The sequence below is a fragment of the Anticarsia gemmatalis genome, chromosome 4 (genome assembly GCF_050436995.1).
Source record: "Anticarsia gemmatalis isolate Benzon Research Colony breed Stoneville strain chromosome 4, ilAntGemm2 primary, whole genome shotgun sequence".
Lineage (NCBI taxonomy): Eukaryota > Metazoa > Arthropoda > Insecta > Lepidoptera > Erebidae > Anticarsia > Anticarsia gemmatalis.
The window spans coordinates 8,291,977-8,317,977 of record NC_134748.1 but is presented as its reverse complement, the minus strand read 5'-3'; the positions used below and the strand labels follow the sequence as shown (position 1 = coordinate 8,317,977).

The 26,001-nt window shown below is 34.0% G+C and overlaps 2 protein-coding genes across 2 annotated transcripts in view; both read left to right on the top strand.

Annotated features, from left to right (window-relative positions):
- Nucleotides 1–1,503, top strand: part of LOC142972439 (rotatin-like) — a 32,717-nt gene extending 31,214 nt beyond the window's left edge. The window contains exon 33 of the mRNA XM_076113554.1: nt 1,017–1,503. Coding sequence (XP_075969669.1) covers nt 1,017–1,160 — 144 coding nt within the window. The 3' untranslated portion in view covers nt 1,161–1,503. The remainder of the gene's footprint in view (nt 1–1,016) is intronic.
- Nucleotides 1,504–3,671: 2,168 nt separating this feature from the next.
- Nucleotides 3,672–26,001, top strand: part of IP3K1 (inositol-trisphosphate 3-kinase-like protein) — an 80,720-nt gene continuing 58,390 nt past the window's right edge. The window contains exons 1-3 of the mRNA XM_076113550.1: nt 3,672–4,092; nt 6,232–6,333; nt 7,380–7,448. Coding sequence (XP_075969665.1) covers nt 4,015–4,092; nt 6,232–6,333; nt 7,380–7,448 — 249 coding nt within the window. The 5' untranslated portion in view covers nt 3,672–4,014. The remainder of the gene's footprint in view (nt 4,093–6,231; nt 6,334–7,379; nt 7,449–26,001) is intronic.

Sequence of the window (26,001 nt, the reverse complement as noted above, 5' to 3'; positions counted from 1 at the left end):
TAGATAGATAGTATAAAAAATAATTTTAAAATTTATTCAGAATAAGTAAGCTTCTTTTGGAAAATTACGTGACGTTTAGAAAGTTATTACTTTAACTCCTCGGTAATCAATATAGAATATCTTTGGTTTCTAATTTAGAAGTGAATCGGTGAATGACGTAACATTCATATATTATTTATCTTTCTTAATAAGTAATCCATCTGTCTCCACTAGATCCAAATCTTATATATATGTTACTGTAAAAGCCCGGACTGTGGTAAATCCTAAGATTTTCCGGTATATCCTAAGATTTACCAACTCTCAATGGTAAAAGTCCGAACAATTCTTTTATTTCGAACTTTTACCCCTATTCACTTGGTAAATCTTAGGATATACCTCAGAGGCAGGTAAATGTAGCTAATATAAAATAATTTTATAGTTATAAAGAAGGAGTTTTGGGCAAACCGACATGGGTAGGTTAGGTTAGAAGGCTGAGGTGGGAGCGAGCGAAGCGAAGCTCCCACCTCAGCCTTCGTGGTTATTTTTTTTTAAGCCACCCAGAAGGAGGAGCCCCGCGAAGCGGGGCTCCGGCGACATCTTCAAACTCTCATTATAACTATATTACGGCATATAATTATATCCCTAGCAATATCATTATATTACGGCTCAAACACATGATAATCAACTTTTACCGTGTCGTTATGTAAATCCTAAGATTTGCCAATTAAATGGTGGTAAAAGTTCAAAATAAAAGAACGTTCGGACTTTTACCATTGAGAGTTGGTAAATCTTAGGTTTTACCGGAAAATCTTAGGATATACCACAGTTCGGGCTTTTACAGTAACATATATACGCAGTTTGGAATCCATTCACGTTGAACTTTGCAGAAGTTAAATGTCACTGTAATGTATGTACATAATATCTTTACATTCAAGCAACGCGTCCTTGTGAAGGTGATTGTGTAAAACTGTCTGAATGACTAATAAAACTAATAATTATTTAGTGTATTTTTTATACTTGTAACATTTGTTGTTTAGGCGAAGTTGGCGTTGCGGAGTGCGGGCGCTGCGGCGGCGGTACATTCAACGTTACAGAGACTACAGCGAACAAGCCGGGACGCCGACACACAGCGCGCCCTACAATTACTCATGTACACCAATACTGTTCTTCAGACCCCGTGACCGTGGGGTCAATCCAAACACCTACTTCAAATAGAAAACACGTGATACTTGCACTAATCTCCAGTCATATGATCTGATAATAGAGTTTGTTAATTTTATTATGTAGTTTTAACTTAATCTTGTGTTCACAATGAAGGATTGCCTCGTTACTAAGTCATGTTTCAGTATTGATTTCGGATGTTGCTTCGTCAGTGCTTTAAAATGTAATAATGAGATCGATGGTGAAATATCTTTATTTTATAAGTAACTGAAATAATAATGTGATATTGTGTATCTGCTATTTGGATGTGACGGATGATTTTAAACCCCAGAGTGAGTACAATTAAATAAATGTTTTTTTAAATTGCAATTATGTGTTTTAATTAGTGATAAAATTATATCATGTTAAGTAAGTGTCACTCCATAGATAATAAGTTTTCACCTGACCTTTGTTAAGTACTGTCAGATAATGCGCTAACTTATCAGTTACTCCATCTTACTTACTAGTTCACTTTTTCTTCATTCTTTCGATAAATAGACCTAAACACATAATGTACGTTATTATATAACTGCTACATACTACATGAACAAGTACTGTGCCGACTGGCTCTCTATGTTGTAAATAATACAATTGGCATCAATTCCATTGATATTTCAATCGTTACAAAGTTTCTAACAGCGTTTTTTGATCACTGAATGTATGCTGCGGCAGAATTTTGAGATATTAATTTCAAATTCCTGATGAAGAAGCATTATGTTCCAGAAGTTTCATGCTATACTTAAAATCTTAGCGGGCGTTTTGAGTGACGTATCGATTGTCTCTATCTAAACATCTTCATACATATAAAAATTAATAGCAAAATGTGTTGCTAAGGTGTAACTCAAGAATGGCTGAACCGATTTCATTGATTCTTCTCTTTATTGCTGAAGTACGAGGATGGTTCTTACAGAAAAAAAACTAAAACTTAATAAAATTAAGAATCAACCGTTCGCCGGGTTAGCTAGTATAAAATATATTTACTATTGCCATCCTATGTATTGTCATTAATATGTATTTAAACACATTGGTGTTGAAATTATTGATCTAACTTTGTTTCGCGTAGGATGACTCAAGTTGGCTGTGTGAGTTAGAACCTCGAATTTTAGTTTTAACCTTTTACGTAGCCTTCTTCTTATCGATTCATACAGAAGTTGATGTAAGTATTCAGATTTGAACAAATAGCAGTTTTCAAAAGAGTATAATATCTACTTAGTCTGTATAGTGTAGGTGTAGGTTACTATATTACGTGGTTTGACCTAGTTCTCAGGAGGTTGACTACGCTGGGTAAGCGCTAGGCACTGGAGTACTATATCATTATGTATTTATATTCACAAGCCTCGACAAGTTGCTACATTATTAGCGCTTAAACCGTTGATCTCTTATAACTAGTCTATCATTTTTATCCTCACGTTTCATAGTTTTATGTTCCTGAAACTTTAGTAAACGGCTGCCTTACCTGGTTTCTCAGTTAGCGGTAGTTTATCTATTCAATAGCGGTTTTATTATATGAGTTTCAACGCTATGGAATAGATAAGCTACCGCTTAATGTACTTACCTATAAAACCCGGGGGTTAGATGAGGGTCCTTTGCCTGCAATGGGCATTCCATAAGGGTATAACCCTCACTGTGTACGGAGCAATTTCGTCTAGCTGACGTAGTGGTCGCTGGTAAACGTTTCTCCTTTACAAACGACTTCTTCCGATACAGTATTATAAAGTATATCATTAATTTAAGTAAATTCTAAGTCACGGTACTGTAGTTAAGGCTTCAAGCTTAAGATGTCGTTCGCGGGAGCCTTCATCGTCTACATCATACTTCATACTCATATTTCATATAATATTATCATGTTTATAGTTAAAGAAACCTGTAATGGAACATAGAACTACTACGTAGTTGAAACTGCAACAATACGATAGCTTATCACCTACCTAGCCTCGACTAGGTACTTCTATTCACTCTCGTTAATAACACCTGTTCATATATGCTTACCGTTTTCATTGATTATAGGGTAACAATCAGCTTGTAGACTTGACTTGCGACCTACATCCAAATGGTCAACGTGGGTTGCTTCCAAAATAAGGTAAGATATGATGGAAACTGGTATGAACGATTTACATTGTTAATAACAAAACTATAGTTTTCGAATTACATGACTGATTTTATATGTCCCTCCCACTCATTGAAATTTAATTAATTTACCTGTTTCAACCATTATCCTTGTATGTAAGTAGAATGTATATTGGCTATTAAGATATTCAATCCTAAAATGTGTTTTAGAATAATCGTATCGGTCATATCAGTCTGTTGTATTGGATCACAGGATAACGAGCCACCGTCCATTGTGTATTCGCGATACTATTTCCATGTGCAGCAACATTCAATTGTTTATTTATTGAACATTGTGTAGGTACTTATAGTATAAATAATGGAATGAGGAACGCGTACCCGCAGTCTCCAGTGTTAAAACTGACAACAAATACACACGTCTCGTATAACCAGTCGCAACGCGGCCGGTTCCGCGATAAGGTTCGCTGTCGATAGCGCACAATCGGCGCACACCGCGACCAAAACAAATTTTACGGGAAGTTTACGTTACTCATTATATTATCGGCGTAAGGACGATAATCCGCGTCGGTAAAGGCGCCGGCGTCGTCGTGCCAATGCGTTCACGCGCCTCGCCCGTTTGCGATCATGTCGCACTCCCTCCGCGACGCGCTGATCAATAAGGAATAATGAGTCAACGGGACCCCTGGCGCCGGACATACCGCGTCACAGCTCGTAGTGTTTGTGTTCCAGTGTTCGAACCCAGTGTCAGTGTTGTGAAGCTGAGACAACATGTCTTCTGTGCAGTTTAACTTTCCGCCGGAGAGCTATTCTGCAGTTTATAAAGTTGATGGAACAACAAATGCGAATGTGAGTACCGGTGAGTGGCGAGAGGCGTCGTTATCACGGTACGACGCGGCGGCGGCGGCGTGCGTGTGCACACTGACAAGGCCGCGACGGAGCACACTGGTGCATTCAACTCGTTTTCTCAAGCAGAATCAATATTTCTGCGAACATAACATCGTCCTGTCTGGTCTAGCCAGCGTTGGCAGTGTTGGCACCGTTCCAGCTATAATGAATTAGGCTACAGGGGTAGCGGGGAATAGCCAGCCAACCGTTTATGTGCTTACAACGTGTAATTAAGATAGGGGTAACTCAGGTGCTTAACCCTAAACTATCGGAAGTGTAATTTTTTATGTGAAAATAACAATTTCAACAATTAAGTCCGCGTTATCTTAACGTGATTTCGTTAGATTAGTACTAGCTACCAGCAGATTACAGTTCAGTGAACTTGAATGGCAATTACTATTTACATATCACAAGCTAATTATAAGTAGTTATTACAACATCTCATATTTCGAAATTCTTAATGTATTGGATTCCTAACACTCGTAAAACATCCATGTTAGGCAAATTGGATGTGCATATTATTATTTTCTTAGTAATACGATTGGCCAAGTAGTATTAAGAAACAAAGATAATACAAATAAGTATGTTTAATCTGAATGTATGGCTATGGCGAGTCGTTATGCGTTAGAGCACGCACTTTGGGCGCCACATCTGCTTTGTTCTTTGTCTCGTCAAGGTTATCACAGTATTTATGTACGATTTTTACGCTAACAATTTGACTATACACTCCTTAACTGTTGTGTTTAATATCATTTAGTTTAAATAATGACGTAAATTAGGTTTTGTCGTCATTAATGCTGTTAAGTTTAAGATTTTGTTAGTACCTATTTGCAGTTAAATTCTTCTTTAACTTCTTCATTAGTAGCGTTACGTCACATTTTATACTCGGCAGGTATATCGCATACATATTAATGTGTCATCAAATCTAGTGCAAAAAAAACATACATGGAGTGTGTAAACAACCAGTCAGTAATCATTATAATGAGTAAGCGTAACTTATACTGTAGGTAAGCAAGTCTATAGGGAAATAAACATGGAACGACTCCTTTATTGGATTAATTCAATCGAATGAAACCTACAAAGAGTCACTTCAAACATTTGATTAAGTAAAACAGTGAGTTATTAATATTTAAACAATAGGAACTTACTTGAATATCCATTTTGGCTGTTCACCCAATTATTCATTAAGGGGAGGAACTTTTTGTAGCAACCTTCGCCGTCGTCACGTACCTATTAGGTCTTAATGCGTCTATAGATAGCCCTCAGCTCTAAGAAATAGATCGACAGTCTAAAACCTGGATTGACTGGATGGACCTAGACTTCGGCTTAATCAGCTCAAAAGACTTATAATACCTACTCATTACTACATAACTATTACTATCTACTATAAAGCATTTGCGGTATCCTAATCATTAAATTCTTCAGAAATACTGTTTAGACTACCGAACCAAGGGTACAAAGTTACTGTTATATTATGTTTGTTAGTACTTGTTAGAGATAGTAAGTAACTAGGTACTTGTATAGGTAAGTATTATCATAATCATTACATTGATCAAGCAATACTGGCAATTACCTAAAGTCGAATGTGATAAACCAAGACTTAGGAAAGATGCTACATAACATATACCTAAATATACATATATATAATTAGATACTAATTACCAATCTTTATTGGACGTCTCGTAGATGGTCAGCCGCTTAGTGGTATTTGCGTAGAGTTAAGCGTTATAATTTTCTCCAGAAAACACGTTTAAAGTAAGTTCCTGATGTAATTGAAGATAGCACCAAGGATCTTCGGGCTTATTTCTTTGTGGTTGACCTTAATATTCGAAATTAATAAATTAGTAAGGCCCTTATATAGAGCAAAACATAGTTAGAGCATGCAAGATAGCCTGTCTGCATCATACACACGCAAATCATATAAAACATTTATTTTTTCTTATTAAAATTCTGTGCCGGTTACACTGACAATTTAACAGAATGATAAATCTTGTAATGTTCACATGTAAGTTTATTTTGGGAGAGATATATTTAGTAATTACTTGTTTTATATTTAGCGGAGCGGTCGGATAATTGACGTTACAAATGGTTCATTGACAGGTGGGGAAGTGCAACCTCACGGACTCGTGTGAAGTGTGTATATCGCCTCCTGGCGCCGCCCTCACTCCACCCTCGTCGCTGTTCAGCTGCTTTCATTGTGCCGTATGTATTCAATTTTTAAATTTATTGCTATTTCACTTCAAGGTTTTATTCTTTTAGAATCATAAGTTAGAGCCCTATAAGTTGGTCCATTTCTCACGGAATATGAATAAGTAACTGGCTTTACATGTCGTATTATACTACTACGGTACGCGCTCTACGGTAAACGATTTAATTTAATTTAATACGATAAGACTGAAAAGCATTGTATTCTGATAAAAGTACTCAAAACACTTAAATGCGTAGAATGTGATAGTGAAGGAAAATTTCGCTAAATGTGCAAACTCAAGGCTCAAGGCAAGTTCTCAAGAGTAGAAATGAGTGCAATTGCATTTGGCCTGCATAATTGAGGCTCGAAACCTGATCGACTCTACCATATTGAAAGGATTAGATAGAATTACAATTTGCCTGAATCATAAAAAAGCTGCATATTCGTGCCGGGTCAGTAAGGGGCGACATGTGTTTGCATTCGTTTATACATTTTATGAGTATTTCGTGCCCAAGAATACAAATTTATGTAAGCACTGAGTAACTAGCTTGGAGTTCGAAGATGATTTTCACAAAAAAACAAGTAAAACATGTTTGAATGCCATATTTCAGATTCATAACCTGTTTCTGATTGTATAAATACTTGAATGGATAACATGCATGTAAATGTGTTCCAAAATTAGGGTGTAAAATAGTGTAAATAATGTGTGTGTCATTATACTATATTATGTAATAGTTTGCACATTTTTGAACTCCACCTACATGTGATTTATATAATATCGAATAAATGGAATGCATTAAACCCGTGTAAATGTATCATTGTCTTTTTTAACATCCCAAGCGAAAACATGTCAATAACAACGCGTCAGAAATAAAATAATAAACAATTTACATAACATGTTCATAAACGTGAAACTTTCACCGTATTTGGAATCTATTTGTTGTTTTTTTTTCGCTTTTTATTGAACAACACGTGAAGAAAATGTTTTATAGATTCCATTCACATATGTTTAAAACATTTATCAAATAACAAATATTTTTACATTGTTAAAATTTTGCAGTTTCAAAATGGAATCAAGTTCACACGGAGAGAAAAGCACAAGAAGGAGAATCACGCGGTCAACAATAAGGTAAATAGCTAATTAACTTATTATCTAAACTCTTAAAGCACCACGTTACATTGCGAGTCTGTATTTAGTATGCGTTAAGTATAAGTTTATTGTAAAACACTTTTCCTATAAAGGGATGTAGATGAAAACACCTTAAAAAAATTATCATTCCTTTTACTCATACGTTACGTAGATGTACGTAAAGGTGACGTAAGTCCTACACTTTTTCTAAGCTTTAAGTTATAACGTGGGATATGGATATAGTTATTGCGATGAAAATTCATTTAACCTCGATCATAACAATTTTCTCCTTGGCAACTGTTGCCTTATTTATGTAGTCTTACCACTGGAACTTTCTACGTAGCGTCCGTTGCTTATCTTTACTAGACTTTACCCGTTACCTATAAAATTTTCCCCACTTTTCCAAGTAGGTATGAAGACTGATCTGCGTGTGGAATTCTTTGAACGTTAGTCATTAATGTTATCTATTTGTCTATGGATCCTCAAAATGTATGCTCAGTTATGTATTATTCATTTTATGAAATTTTAATATGCCTACTTGACGCTGGTATGTTTAATGAGAACAAACAATACATGTTGACTGATTGTGGACGTAGACTAGGGATTTCCCACCTAGAACATAATATTGACTATTGTGATCATCGTGAGACGTGTGCCAGGGTTCATTAGAAAATACAAGCTGAAGAAAACGCTTGTACGTAATTGTATAATGAATATTATGTGCACGTAGAAAAGCGATAAGGAAAGATTTGAAAAGAGTCGAGAGCAATATCTATACTAATATTATAAAGCTGAAGAGTTTGTTTGTTTGTTTGTTTGTTTGTTTGAACGCGCTAATCTCAAGATCTACTGGTCCGATTTGAAAAATTCTTTCAGTGTTAGATGGCCCATTTATCGAGGAAGGTTATAGGCTATATAACATCACGCTACGGCCATAAGGAGCGGAGTAGCAACGAAAAACGTTACAAAAACGGGAAAAATTATGACCCTGCATTCTCTCTTATGTGACGCAAGCGAAGTTGCGCGGGTCAGCTAGTTAATTATAAAAGGATGACAGGTTGGTAATTCCATGTTCCTGCGTCACTTTGTCATTTCCTTTAAGCTTATATTATTTTCTTGAGGTGTTCAAGTATACCTAAGCGTGATTAAATCGGTGTGGCCGATAACAGTATAGGTACTAAGTATATCCAACAACAAATTTTGGTTTGAAATAAAATCGTGTAACCCTAGAGATATACCTAATTAAGTTCTGTTTATTTCATTCTTACATCTGTTTTAAACTGGGTACATCATTTTGATAGCTCTCTTATTTACGATACCAAAATTATATTGATAAGTTCTTACAAGATATCAACACCAACTTATCTAATCTACCTATAAATCACCGTAAACAAAAAATACGGAAGTATGTTCTACCGTAAGTAACCGAAATCGCTTTTTGTACAGTCCTACGTCATTTTTTATCACCAAGGTTCTTGGCACTTGAGGACTGCACGAACTCTATTGCAAAATAATCAGTATACAATAAGGACAAGTGACCGTATTGACGTAGTTCAAACAAAAGTATAGGTTGCCTGTTTAAAAAGTTGTTATTTTAGTCTCTATCCCCTCATTACAAAGAAAAAAAGTGCTCGGTAAGTCCTGTCTATATTTGAATGCATTAATATTGATGGTGGTTCGTCACTTGTCGTACGATCAGTGAAGGTTCTAGCTAAAACATGCGTATGCGCGTCGCGCGGTGAGCGACCGCTGCCGACCGTACATTCCCGACTCACGTTTTCTCAGTCCAGGGAACTCTGCGTATTACAATTTCCTTTCTTCTATTTGTCTGAATTGCACGTGAGTGAATAATTGCAGCTTATATTATACTACAAGTTAGCACGAGTACATCTTGTATTAGACTTGGTAAACACTTGTTCAATGATTGTTTTTGTCGAGAAAGTATTTTTTTAGATGTTTGTTGCAGTCCGGAATTTGAAATATGTTTACAGTTTTAGAGACTTAAATATTGTTTTGTTTTCGAATATGGAGTCAAGGGAGGCATAAATTTTAAACAGTATCTAGGCTCAACTGACATCAACCGTACAAACCACCAGCCCCTAAAGCAAGATCCTTATGTCATCAGTAGGTAAAGTTTAACCTAATATGTAACTCTAAAATTTTAAAAAGTAATGGTATCACTTATGATGAAATATGGTGACTGGATATTTACGAGACTTATTCCTATAAAGTAATTTTGCGTTGGTGGTGAATCGGTGGTGAGTGTGGTGACTGGCGACTATCGATAGTTTTCTAGTTGCTATAGTAGCAATACCTGTTCAGAATTTAATACAATTATTTGTACTAGAAACCTTTGATTTTCAAGACAAAGATTGAAGTTTATGTATACTGCTTGAAAAAATACAATGGACAATCAATCAAGTGACGTCTATTTCCTAGCCTTCTTTACCTATGTTAGGACGTAAAAAACGAAAACAATGATAGTGAAATAACTACCGGTAGCGGTACGAACAAAGAGCAATGATTCCCAAATGGTACTATCGTATTGCAGGCAAAAATATCGTGACAAAATCATGTCCAGTTTTCTAAGCAGATTTTTAAATAGCACAAAGTCTGCTGACTCTGCTTGGCTAATCCTGTCCTAACCTACCTTTATTCTGACTTAGGGTGAGTGGAATCCGTGTTTTTCAGTTGTATAGTAAGTTGTATGTTATATTAAGGATGATGATATTCTTAGAGTGACTTTCCTGTCTACCTCTCTGATTTCGGATACTGTTTTCAAAAATTTGATCCTTCTTTAAAAATGAACGAAGTAGGTACACATTATTTACTACGTTTTAATTTCTCATATACCTATTGTTTTTTCAGGTCAGTTTAATTTGAATTATTTATTACACATAAATATGCGGTGAAAGTGATTGACATGTCTGAAAGCTGATTACTAAATAATATGTTTTTCACAACATCTCATTACAATAATACCTACAAGATCTTGTCACTCTAAATGCATATTGTAGAAAGCTTTGGTGCATCGCCATTCAGTAAAAAAAAGGAAATGTTTTCTCATTATGCTAGTATGACGTACTAGTCTGTGACAACGGGTTGGATGTAAAGTTGTCCGGTCAAAGGGTGTTTACTACGTGGTGCCCGGACTATAATGTTGCCCTAGGGTGATGCACTCCCGTCGACTCCAGTCACACGTGATTTACAATGTCTCTCGTTGAATTCCATTTACATTAATCGTTCCCCAGCTCGGCCTGCGCCGTGCGGGTGCAGGAACTCTCAAATGACGGATGCACAATTATTTAACAATTACAGTATTTTGTTTGTTACATGCATCACGTGTTACCACACGAAGGAAAGAAGCATGTTTAATGTATCGCCACTTGGAATTCATGATTAAGTTTTTCAGGATAGTACCGACGAAATTTATTTACCGGTTTTGATTTCGATATAAAAACTGGCACGTGTTAGCTATTTGGATTTTTTGTTTACGTGAAAACTACGTGAATTATACTTTAAGGATATATTACCGGCATGACAGTAAGTGCGACAAAAAATGTTACATAAAGCGAGTGATTTTATCATCGCCTCTTATATAATACATTGTTATAAAATAGGGTGCTGAAGTTTGAGTTTTTTGTACTTTATCGTCACATTTTAAGATTCAAGCAAATGTACTACGTTCTAGATAGTTACTTGTATTATATACACATTATTAAAGCTACCCAACTAGCACACAAGCTGCTTATACAGTCGTTATACAGCCTGATAGTTGCATAAGAGTCGTTCAAATGCTGTACAATTCTCTATAAGTTGTATACTAGCTATTTAAAAAACCCTTTAACAGCTAGGCGGGACAGTAGCCGTATAGTAGGAAACTAATGCCTTATAGTGATATATGAGCATGTAATTGCATCGCTAGACAGCCTAGGGAAGTATAACTGAGTTAATGGAATCTTCTATAACACCGTTAACTGTATAAGGGGACTTTAGGAGATAAAGGAGTTTAAACGGAGTTATGCGTTGCGCTTATAGCGCTCAAGAGCGTAAATAAGCTTTTTGTAATGCCTTAGGTTCTATAACAGATTTTTTTAGGGCTAGTGTATTACTCATCTATAAAAGAGTTGCGTAGGTCTTTAATAGCGCCTTGAGCGTTATATCAGATATTTATATGGCTTCTGTACGGCAAATAGATGTATAAGGTATCATTCGAAACATTTTTACAGCCATGGGGATTACAGAATTATGTTAAGCACCTAAAGCGCTATAACCGAGTAATATACCTTTATACTAAAGCTTAAAATTATTATCATAATATATTTACATAGGTGCAGTGGTGGTTCTGTCAACTGTTTTTAAAGAATAAATAAAATAAATAAAATAAATAAAATAAATAAAATAAATAAAATAAATAAAATAAATAAAATAAATAAAATAAATAAAATAAATAAAATAAATAAAATAAATAAAATAAATAAAATAAATAAAATAAATAAAATAAATAAAATAAATAAAATAAATAAAATAAATAAAATAAATAAAATAAATAAAATAAATAAAATAAATAAAATAAATAAAATAAATAAAATAAATAAAATAAATAAAATAAATAAAATAAATAAAATAAATAAAATAAATAAAATAAATAAAATAAATAAAATAAATAAAATAAATAAAATAAATAAAATAAATAAAATAAATAAAATAAATAAAATAAATAAAATAAATAAAATAAATAAAATAAATAAAATAAATAAAATAAATAAAATAAATAAAATAAATAAAATAAATAAAATAAATAAAATAAATAAAATAAATAAAATAAATAAAATAAATAAAAATAAAAAAAAATGATTTTCAAACTATTTTAATATTCAACGACTGACCCCTAAAAGTACGAGTAAAATGCTGGTGTGCGACCAAAACAATTATATTGAAGCACTCCTATGCCACAACTGCGGAACCTTGAGGTCTACAACAGCAAACACTAGAGCCTTTGTACAGCTTAAGCAGCTAGAGCAGATGTAACCAACTCTGAGAGGTGCTTGATCGAGACGCCATTACAGCATTTGGTAAACATATTTTTTGAGGTTATTACGATCTTTTGAAGATCATATAAATCTATAGCCTGGTAACGTTAACATAATTAAAATCATTTTTTATTACCTATAACCCTAATTAAACTATCTGTAACCCTCAAAGTCTTATTTATGTTCAAAATACAATTTCCAAATCCACATATCTATATAATTTTTGCATTTAAAACTGAATATTTTGAGGGCGCATGAAAATATTGACGATAATATACATATATATTGACAGCAAACTGGCACTCGCACTTTTATATCACGTACACAAAGAAATAAAAGCGATAGACTACTTGTTATTTTAATAATCCAATCCGTAAAAATAAAATGTCTCCTCATTTGTCACTGATGATTCATTTTAATACAATATATTTAATTTACACCATAATAAACCGACCATATTACTAATTTAGAGCGTTAGCATTTATAACCGTTACACAGTAGCGCTAAAATAAGGTAAAGGTGGTATAATCGCGCTGAAAGAGCTTTTTCGAACGCTCGTGGCGCTAACCACCTCTGTACAACAGCTGGTAAGCGCCACGAAGCTGCGAAAAAGCTCTTGTAGCGCGATTATACCACCTTCATCTTATTTTAGCGCTCCTGTATTACTACTATACTACGTACTATTATAATTACTATTTACGACCACTGTAGATCCAATGTCGAGCTATAAGCTGGACAGTATGGGCCTATTTGACGCTACAAGAGATCTGTAGCCGCTTATAGAACCACTATACTTCTTACTAAGGAGCCTAAGGCGTTATAAAAATCCTTTAACCGGCCATTGTGCAGCTTGTTATAGCGCTTGTGTGCTAGTTGGGTAGTCTTAGGGTATTATTAAAGTAGAGACGATTTCTGAGTACTTAACGATTAGTATGATACAAATGAGTCCTGTGCAAAAACACTTGATGTTCATCAGCATGAAATTGTGAAATTCCATGAAATTTATCAGAATAAAAAGGAAACTAAATGTTTGCATGCACATTAATAGTAAATAGAAGCAAGTCACGTGGATATGGCCGCTTTTTCTGAAAGTTTGTGGGTAACTTTGAATTGCTATCACTCGCCGGTAAAACGTGTCTAGAATATATTATAATATTTGTCATAAGTACATGAATTATCATACACAAATCCTGATTACATATTTTTTGTACATTCTTCAAGATGGATGGATTTGCATGGATGGACTCTAGCAAATCTTTGAAAATAACCTACTGCATCTTTACATTAGGCATCCAAAACGAGGTAAAATCAAGGCAAAAATAATATATTATGTAGTGTTGACGTTCTTATGCATTTTGTGTTTTTTTATACCTTGCAAGTTATGCTTTTCCTTCATATTTTTAGTACCTACTTTAAAACTTTTTAAGCATTTGAATTCGTTATTCGTGATTCTAATATATAAAGAATATTTTAACTTATAAACTCAAATTATACAGAGTCAAGCAATAGATAAACAAACAAGTTACAAAATGCTTTGATATAGCCATCATCATCAGCCCATCCATCTTTTAAAGAGCCTCTCTTGTAGAATCTTCATATTCATAAACATTCTTATGTCACTTTTTGCCAAATATGTGCAGGTGTGGAAATTGAGGTTGAGGTCACCAGAATAAATACTGATGCGAGCTAACGGTTTATTATTAAAATATATCTTACTCAAAACTACGCTTCAATAAACTAAAAAATATTTCATAAATCCTAGATTATAGGAACTGCAGAGTTTGAATTGCAAATCAGTTTTAGTTCCATATCTGTCGCAGTCTTAGCGCTCATATGCAACGTTGAAAACATAATCCAAATGACTACATGTAATATTTTACAAAATGATATTCAAAACAATAAAACTACGACCCTCACCTTAGTTTGAACAAGCTCGTTACGTTAAGTCGTCGAGGAACATAATTGTTTGTTATGTGTGCCTATTTATGTGTGTATGTAGGGTATTTTGAGTCCGATAAGCAGGCAGAAGGCAGGCGCGATGCCGCCGTTGCCAGAGGTCAGTATTGACGTCAATGGAGTCACGTGATCGTATTGTACGAGTACTAAATACCTACCGGGCTCGAGCGCCGCTGCGCGCGCGCATTGCTGACAGGCAACGCTCTATGCGCAACCGTGCCACCGCACCGGACCGTGCTGTGCAATTCCTTTCTTTCCTTACTTACTTGTATTTTCTGAAACAGGCTGCTTGTATTTTACGAGCTACTTACTTGCAAAGGACTATTGACCCTGAAGCAATAATGTAGAGTTTCTAAACGATTAAATAGAGTTAATACCTACATGTTATAAATGTTGATCATTTAATATGACATACCAAACGGTTTTTGCTACCTGCTCCTATGCAGATGTCTCAAAAGTTGCCGTTTTTCAATACGCACTTTATCTAGGTGGCAGTATTAGTGAAACGTATAGTTAGGTTGTACCAAACCATTGGGTAATTATACCTTTTAAAAGTACTTTACATGGGACCAGAATAATGTGTAGCAATGGTCGTCTCTTAAAAATAGATATTATGCGTTCTGCAAATTTTAATAATAATGAATCGATGTATTTTTATACGGGTAGTAACCTCTTTCATGGTAAACAGTTTTAAGTACACAAGTTTTTGTCAAGTATATGTTCCAATCCTTTGCATTAAATTCATGGTCATGTTGCGATATTCACTGAAGTGAGACGCAAAATCGACGAAATATATTAATAGTTAAACTATAACGTTACATTACACTTACTAAGGGGGGACCGGTATGAAGATGTGATAATATAAACATAAATATAACATTTGGGTTTATTAACTGTTGAAATTAAGCCGATTTTCTCTGCCATTCAGATAAAATCTGCATAAGATCTGCAGATCAATATTTGCAATCGCAATATCTGCATAATTATCTACCAAATAACACAAATCTATCATAATTAATTAACTGTTACTATTCGGGGATGCGTTGTTTGTGATTAGGCACTTGTAAATAACAGGGTTTTAGCATTGATTAATGATTTTGAGCCCTACTGGGTAATCACACCAAAACAATGGTTAGTTCTGGTATAAATCATATAAAGTTGAATAAAATAGACCCCCAATCCCTGTTGTGGATTTCCTTAGAAAGTAAAGCAGTTTCAATGATTCACGAAAATATGAATGTGTGTTTTTTAACACACTTTGCAATTTTAAAACGATAAGTTTTCTCCAAGTTTTCCTTATCGAATATTTAGTCATGGTAAAGTTTTCTTGCCTTTTGAATTTTCATGTATCGCCATCAGTAAAACAATATCAATTACAGTATTCAATTATGTACCGGTATGTATATTTATCACTTAATTGGCGTACAATGTAATCGAATAAACGATAAAAGGATAATGCGAATAAAATTTAAACTACGTTTGCGTCATTTAAATAAAATACGTTGTTTTGGCGTCCTCATTTTAAAATTTTCTCATTATGTAAGCGATGTAGACGTTGTTATGTCAGAAATTCGTGAAAATTTTCATATTTTCCAATATTACAATATAGTTTCTTTAGTAAAAAAACATATTAGAATTGAGCACCTGTGTGTCGACTGTGTCGTATATTTTGCGCCTGTGTTTGTCCTCAAGGCAACAATATTTCACATGAGCGGAACGTATGAACGTGCGGTTAGGCGTGATAGTTTGTTACAAGAAATATTTCTGAAATATGTTTTCATTATTTATATCATTTAAATATTCTTTGTTTTAATTTCAAACTATGACCTATATGAATTTTATTTTGAACATTCCTCTAATTAACATTTAAATAGACTTATATTTTCATGAAAGGTTTCAGAGGTAATGCAGCAGGCAGATTTCTGTAGGCTCTCGTTAGAGCAGGTATATAGTCCAGTATATCTCGCGAGCTAATAACAATAAAATACAGTTATACTCTCATGGCCTTTAGGTACGGAATTAAACTACCAATACTTATCTTGCACAAGGCTATGTTCTGTGAATTCGATAAATTCAGCCATCGAAAACAATTTGAAGGTTTCCCATTGTGAAATGGTTTAGAAACCATTAATAAAAAAAATATGCTCTTAAATCTATTGCCCGTAGGATGAGACTATTATAAACAACCTTTATACAAACGCAAAAAGTTTATGAAATTTGTCAAAAGATGTAGTATAGTATGGTGCACAAGTGAAGCTGCGGGCTGTATCTAGCTAGATGTTATAACTTCCATTACTTAGTATGACGTCAGTGAAAATCCTTGTGCAATAGAAGTATGGCATGATTCTCCCGTACGTCAATTGTATAAAATACATACTATATATTTATAATAATAACATGACAATGCCGTATTGAAAAATTCGGTAAACTCAAACACATAAGATAAAAAAATTGTTTGGTATTCAGTATTCATTTTTGTAAAATGTTGTTTTTTTGTTGTTTCCCGATGTACGGCAATGACCTTAGTTTTCAAACTGTATTATGTATTGCGTCGGAGTACAAAAAATGTTTATCTCAATTTTTTTAAGTTAAGTACTTTTTCTATTTGACTCTACTGTGGTCATAGTAATAAAGTATGATGTTCGGATGTTTTGTTTAATATGTCTAATATAAATACGTTTATTCATTAAACTTAATTGTATCCACTGTCGAAGTAACGAGAACCGAAATATTCATATATTTTCGTTGGTTTTTTAAAGTTGTAAAGAAGCATAAACTAAAATAGCAAAATTTATTTCATATCTATACAATCGTAAAGATTAGAATATGATATATTTTACTATCTTAGGTATAGCCAGAACAATAACAAAAAATCATCCAAACAACTTAATTCATAGATTTGTCGGGCACTGAAATTATAAATTCATTCTACGACTAGGTTGTAAAATATATTGTTATTAAAAGAACCTTGCAATAACAACTCGTATTGCTTTAGTTTTTGCGAAAGCTGGCTTACTAAGTATATGTAGCAGACAATTGGCTCAAGCTGAAAGTATCATTGCATCTTCTGCAACGTAAAATAAGACGAAACATCATACATCTACCTCTTATTGCATTCACTATTTGCACGAACAAATAATAATTAATCATCTATCAATTGTAAGAATAATTGACCATTTCTTGCCGTTAAATAAAATATTTGTTTTACCACAATTAATTATCTTTCAACACATCAAGATATAGCGTGGCATAAGAACATGCTTTTGTCTTCTGCCAGTTCGGCAAAATAACTGCCTGATCAAATTCGGCGGCAAACAATACGTTTGATGTTAATTCAGCTTAGCAAGTTATTATTTTATTAAATTTATGTAATTTAATATGAGCGGCCATCGGCATTGACGTCAATGGTCGGTGATTTATCTGTGCTCATCACAATCCGGCACCAGGCGATATTATTTACTATGCGATTTCATATTTACCAACGGTAAATATTTTCAAACAAAATGATTCAATAGATAGTTATATATTTTTTACTTAACTAGTAAAACGTAGGTTTAAAATCCCCGAAACTTTTATGACAACATGGAGATAGTTTGAGTGTCGTGCTATTATTTTTTAGTGGTGCATAATTACCTATTACAACTTCAATGTACAAACCAAAAACAAAAACCTGTTATATATGTTAAAATATATATGTTAAAAAAGTATATACAGAATCGTAAAACAGTTGTTAAAAGTTTAATAATATATTTTGGTACAAGTCAAACGATCGTTAATTGCTTGCTACGATACGTCTACGCAGCAGCTACGGTGCTTGCACATTGGCGCTAAGTAATTAAGTACATACAACTTAGTGAAATGAAGATCACATTACCATTAATACAACAGCCTGACAACATTTTAAATCAATATACTATTCCAGTTTTCTATATTTATCTGTTTACTCAAACTACCGTTGACATATTACACAAATATAAACATTTTGATACGATAATTAGTCATCGCAATTAAGATTCCGGTCATCAAATGGATTCTGAATGTAAATCGATTAGGGCTAGGTAGGTGTAAGGGCTACGTGCCATGACAAAAGTCACGTAGCCTTTAGGCCATGTAACGAAGGCGCGTGCCCTAACTTAATTGCCGATGGTGTTATGCAACAATACATCAGATGCTTATTTCAGACGGCCTCTAAAATATAGGCACGTATCTAAAGATTAACTAATGTAATGTTTCGTAATTAATTTATCAAGGGTTTAAGTCTGAGTGTTATGTTAATGAATATAAATCAAAAAAATTACTTTATTATTTATAAAAAGGCTACTCACAATCTGTAAACAACATTTCACTTCTGTAATGATATAGATTTGGATTATAGCATATTCTCACAATGTTTAATTAATATTTCACAAAGAAAAGAGACTAAAATGAAACTGTTGTTTCTAACCACTTTTGAATGTTGTTTTATATTTTTCTTTTAACGATATTCTAGAAGGCTGCTATTTATTCTATAGGCGATACTTAAAATTCTTAATTGCTTTGTAGTTTTGCATAATGTGGTCCATGACAATTAATACGTCAAACTTAATGTTTGTAATGAATAATGGCATCAATTTTGTTTGCGGTTATTAATTTATTGGCGGTGGACATTAGGGCCAGTGTGATTTTTATGATGGTTGCTCTCATTAACGGGAGATAGTGATATTATTAAAAACCATTTTGCTGAGAGCGTACGTGACAAAACCCAAGTGTGTCACTTCATTAGTTGCAGGAGGCGGGCCCGTTGATCAATTTTTAATTGATTATTAATAATCTACTCAGAATTTTGTTTGAGATTTTCCTCATAATTTACAACACCAGATAGTCCCGAACGACGGATATGTTCGCGACTCATAACATACCTACTCTTTTACATTTTTTTTGCAAGCATTAATTGAAGTTGATTCATAGTCTTGTTAAAGTAAAAGCACTTAAAGCGCTATTATCTATTAATTAGCAGTAATTACAATCTAATGACGTTACTCTATGACGTACTTCTGAATGTAGTTAAGTCGAGACATTTGTGGAACATTACAGTAGCCCGTGGAACGATCGTTAAGTGGTTTGTGAGGCCTAGATACGTCGTAAGAACAAATAAATAATGCTACATGACTGTATAAGTCCATGGCTATAATATAAGGGCAATGCACGGCCGTTCGGGATCATGTTAAAAATGCAGACGTTTCGGGGTAAACGTCCTGTTGACCGACGACTATGCGTTTATACATCCGATGCATTATTGATCTCGGATGAGAGGTCTGTTTGCTTCCAGCATCGTCGACAGCTGTCCCTTTTGCAAATTACGCACGCACATCGCATAACGAACGAGGAAAATGGCTACCAGGAAAATGAGATTGAATCTTTCGGTATAATTCAGGGTATTTCAGTACTTTACATTCATGCTAGGTTTTCCCATTGCATTCCCAATTTCACAAAACAATGTTAAGGGAACAACAGGATGCATGAATGAATCCTCGATTTCGGGCTTTATTGGCGTAATACTTATTCAAATAATTGCCATTGTACAACCCTTATAAACTATTTATTTACATTGAACCCACGACGCATGTAAATTAATGAGTTATGTAAAAGTTATATAAATATTGATCTATGGATCCTCTTTTTGTTTTTTTTTTAGGATATATAATTTCCAGATAATTTTATAAAGACTCATGTCTAGTTAAAGTTTCCGACTGTGCGATAAAAGACAGGACTTACTAGTCAAGCTTTTCTGGTAAGAATTTGTCAGTAAATTCAAACCACTTACAACAACCATTTTCAAACATCACAGATTTAGAATATTGTATCATAGACTAGACTGAAAGATTTTAGGAATACATGCCAGAGACTGCACTAACGTATAGCATAGAGGTGGTAAGTTTCCACATGCGTCAAACAATTTGACTACTTAGCACTTCCGTTGCGTATAAACCTCGGAATAGGGTATTATTACGTGGTCAGTAACATGGGAATATATTATACATACAAAACAAATATTTTACATTACAGCGGTCACTGACCTGGCTGCCGTCTGTGGATAGGGAATACCCTCCCCTACTCGTTCAATATTTATTTATTTATCTTCTCGTTGCATTGGGACTGCATGAGAAGTATTTCGAACATCTTTCTTCATTTTACTACTATATAAGTACATGTATAGGTGTTTAAGACACCTACGCACTGATCGGAATTATGTATGCTATTAAATATGAAACCATGACATTTATTCGCAACATCGAGGGTGCGCGGTTTCTACATTTGGTTGGTCAACATGTACTTAAAAGGAAAGCTTACGTAGGTATGGAAATTCAATGAAATTCAATATTTGTCAACCAGTGGAAGGATCTCTAGGTAAGTCTCATCTCAACGATATCTTTTACCCTGTACTATATCCGATGACGTTCTAAAAGTCGATTTGTTAGGGAAAATAGCTCGTAGCCATTTTTTGGAAACCTTAACGACATGCCTAAAGATTACAAATGGTTCTCAGGTGCATGATGGTCACTGAATATGATGCTTAATTCACGTATATCTCGTCTGACAGGATAATAAATAAAAGAATACCTTACTTACACCTATACATTAATGTATGACGAATATTATAATCGCCATTGTCTGATGTCATTCACATCTCTGAACAGATGCATTTGTTTCAGTAACAAATTGATCAGGTTCTAGCTATCACCATCTGGGCTCATAAACAACGTTTGATGAATAATAAAAGGAAGTACTATATTCTATTGGTTTCATGTTATTTCCAGCTGTAAAATGAGAAAATTGCTGTATATTTATTTTCTATAGTACAATACGTTTGCTATGAAATTGTTTATCCTTAGGCCTAAAATACAGTAGAGATTTAAGGTAGGACGCGTTGTAGATGGTATATGTTTTATATAGTTAAGCTTATTACAAATACGCCTCGCCTGCGCCCTGTCCTCTATCTAGTCTACACTCAAGATGCCAAAGAAATATTGAGTAGAAAAAAACACATATGCATTAATATTATATAAGCTATATTTTTAATAATGTATCACAAGATGTATAGATGAAAAATGAGGTTTGTAAGGATCGTACCGAGTGGCGTTCTTTGGTCTCTGCCTATCCCTAACGATAAAGGCGTGATATCAAGTAAGTAATTATTTAATAACTGCAAATAAAATGTGTATATCATCATTAGGTTTTCGGAGAGACATATTGTACCTTTCATAATACCACCTACAGTAAGTAAAATCACATTAATAAATGATTTGTTTTGAATGTTTTGATTATAAGATTGAACTAGTATTGTTTATCAGCAGTTAGGACTGACCGACACAATAAGGTTAAAGTGTATATTTATGAATGAAGTTTGAAAGCAAGTTAGTTGCATCACGTGAATCGTGATAGAAATGATTATTTATTATCAAGCGGCACGTGGTCAGATGATATATTGTATAGATCTCTATATTTAGAACACTCAATATCTGTCCCGCGATAACGTTTGTAAATATTGATCTTGTTATCAATAATCATCTATTAATGACAATTACAGTCCCGTTGCTAAAAACGGGTCTTTCCTCAAATTGCCAATGTAGAGACATCATTAAAAAAAAAAAAGTTGACACGTGAAATGTTGTCTTTTTTCCTAACTCAATAGCCATAGTAATTTAATTATAAAAAATACAATTCTGTTTAAACAAATCAAATATCTAACATTTTCAATTATAGTTAGGTTAGAAAGCTCATCATTTAAGAGTCACTATAAAGAAAAGGTTTATTGTGTGAAAACGAAAAATCTTATATAAATCTCCTTAATGAAACCATGTGCCAACTGTCTTGCTCTTAACCCGTTTTTTATAATTATTATTGAGGTCTGTAGCGCAAATTCGGATGATCTAGTTAAAACATCATGTCATCCGTGATCTAGATAGATTGTATTGTTCTGCCTACACACAAACACCCACTCCCTACATTCTACTCATTCATGGATGTAGCAGTTTCTTTTGAAAGTAACCAGGTGGCGCTAGTCATACTATTGTGGCAATGTTTTTTGTGTACATACCGGCTAGCACAAACGCAGGCAGAATATTTGCATAGTATACTTTTTCTCTTTTAAAAGTGGGATGAGTTGATGACCAGAGACCATATAATTTACCATTTACTACTGTGTAGTGTGAATGGTAACTTTGACAACTGTAAATAATAATTGTAATCACGTTTTTTAAAGTTATACCCTCTTATTCATAAACACACTATAAACTTATTTTAGTTAAAAAGCTACTATAATATGATTTCTCTTTTTCATAAGGAGTGAAAGAAACAAAACTCTTTATAAGCCTTTCATAACTTCCTATATTTTTATGAATAAGAGGGTTACTCTTTATTGGTAACCAAATCATCGAAAGCACGGATTTGTAATGAATACCAGGGATGCTTACTTAGGTGTTATTGCCAACAAGGCTTTTTTTTACTTAATAAGAACACATTGTGAGAAAGCTCACATAATGTATTTTTCTATAAATATTAGGTAAGAACATAATTCGAATATCATTGTGTCGAAGTATTAAAGACTAGATAGATCAATATTAACGACCTGGGCCGAATCAGGGCGTTGACAGCGCATCCCAATCTTTCCACGGCCCATAATAATTTGTCAAAACAAAATACTTAAAGACAAAGTTTAAATAAATTAGACCTAGAAAACACTTATGCCGTCTCTGATCTAATTTTAGTCTGCGAGTGGGAATCACGAAGTGGTCATTTCGCGTTGCGTGAAAATCAGGGTTCGTTAACCAATTGGGGTTAAACATGGGTTAAATCATAATTGGGCGTGACAGGCTCTCAGTTATAATATAAAACATTGCATGTTCACGGCACGCCGAGAGCGCGTGCGCGTGCGCCGGGTAGGCCCACCGCACACTCTCATTTAAAACATTCAATAAAAAACCTGTTGGTTCAATAGTTCACATCGATGATACGTAATGCCCTGCGTTGAAGGTGTCGTTAACGGATCGAACATCAATCGAAGCGGCGATCGGTGTTTGATGTCGATTAGTTCAGAGGCGCTCATTTGTTTAATTAGTAGCTCGTGCGATATTTACGACTCTTTTGTATCGATTGAACATTTGATAAGACCACCAGTCCTTGTTTTTCTATTATTATTTAAGTAAAAAGTTTTAAAGTGTCGGCCTTAGTGTTGAATACATATTATTATGTATAAGACATATTAAGCAAACATGTTTGTATGTGTTGTGGCCTCAAGTGATTTGTGTAGAGTATGACCCTATTAGCAATTAAAGTAGTATATTAAGTAATTAATTTTTGTGCACGGTTTAATATGTGCAAGCTATAATGTAATAGAGAAAAAATAGAGACACGATTATATGTATCTTTTCATTAACTTATATGATAGAATTCTGGAGTTATGGAAATTGGTATCTGCATGATATCTTAATGATTTTGACTTGTTTAATTCTTGTGTCAGAATTAGAACAATCCTTGAGTCATTAAAAAGAACTAATCGGTATTTTTACACGTTTCTATTGAATAACAACAGGACATTTTACATACTTCCATGTAAGTGAGAAGGGCAGTTAACATAAATATAGGACGTGCGTAACATTTCCCGGCGCGTTAGCGTATCGTAAAACAATCTACATCCAGTGTGTATTTCCGAGTTCCTTTAGTTCATGGAGAAGGATGTAGGATGTGATAAAACCGCGTGTGTGCTGGTGGGCGGTGAGCGGACGGTCTATTCAATCACTGAGTAACGACACGTAACGAGCGCGCGTCGCCGGCGGGACCGCCCGCACATCGTGTGCCACTCCGCTCGGTCACAACACAATCATTGTCGCATTTGTCCACACCACACAACAATAATGATACACGTAATACGTTTAAGGGAATCGAGCGCCATAAATAAACTTGCTGTAATCATAACTAAAAATAAATTTTACGGTTCGTTTATGTATATAAAATATGGTAAAACTTGCATTGAACTACATACTTAATCGAAAATAATCTACCACCCATGACGTTGTATCATATATAGCACGTGGAATTGATAACTTTAGTTATGAACACAGATTTTTATAAATATTTCTCTGTGAAGACATCTTTTCCCCTGGTATCTAAAACTAAAAAGCTAGCTAGCCTCACTTGACTGTCAACTTATTACGGGTACTTAAATAACATGCGTTGTGTGTAAGGCGCGAGAAAGCGCAAAGAAAAATCATTTCCGTATGTAAGACGCTATCCGTGCTTACAATAGGTTCTTTTTTATCGAAGTATGGGCTGGAAGTGGAACAAGTGTTACAAGAAAGCTCGACTTTTGTTGTGTTTTTGTAAAAATACTTAGACTCGGGATAGACCGCATCTCCTTTTTAGAATGCTCTTACAGTCCTTGCCACAGAACATGCGTAATATAATTCTGTCTTTAAGCTCTACAGCTTAAAACATTCCACATATTTTATTGTAAATTCTTAACTTATTGAATATTTAATTAAAACGCGTAAGTGCGTAGGCATTAGTCAAATAAAACTCAATTGTCATTCAGACAAGAAGTCTCCTGAGAATGAAATGGGTTAAGGCCAATAACACTAAAACCAAGTAGGTCACGGCGAATATTTTTTGGATATTAGGAATAACGATCGGTACGGCAAAACTCGTTTGGAGATTGTTAATATTTAGAATCGCAATAAAGAAAAAAATAAGTTGCATATTATTATAAGAATGCATTGTATCAAAAGAGTTTGGCATTGTTGTTCAATAGGATTTTCACATTATGGCTACAGATTATAAAGAACAGATATTTGATACTAGATCTCTCGATTGACTCTGCTTTCTTAACTGGCAGCAAATCCATAAACTGCAGCTTGACTCATAAAATAAGTAATAAGTCATTGCATCATCAATCTAAAAGAAGGATTAGTTTGAATTCTCACTTGTGTAGTATTAATTAAGAAGAGGTAGGTAGATGTTATTCACCCGTAGTTGTTTACACAAGCGGGAAATGTTAAGATAGAATTGTCTAGCAACTCTCCTTCTTCGAATAAGCATTAGACATTTATCGTTTTTGTAATAAGAATCGCAAATATCAAATTTAAATTAGTCAAGTCTTCCATGTTTGACGCATTTCGGTTTAGTTGGTGTATAATTAATTCAACATTTTGGGGAGTAGTTCTCACAAAGTTCTTTAGCCCGAGGCCCGTCTAAAATTTAATATTTTTTTTATGGCCAGAAACATTTATATGCACTCCTACTACTTAGTTGTATTGCGACTAGTCTACGACTTTAGATTCCTAATAGCTATACTGAACTTATTTCTTAGAAATGAAAATAAAATTGTTAAGAAATTAGAGTTGCTTATGTGCCGACAAACCTAAAGATTTGTAGAATTTAAAAAGTAGACTGATTAGATTAGATTAAATGTAATTTTTATACGCTTAAATGTATATTTAATTGTCGAAATAGATTTTACGAAGAATATATTCAATTAATACGAAACTTAACGAGTGTTCAATTTCAATAGGTAGGTACAATTCGTTTGT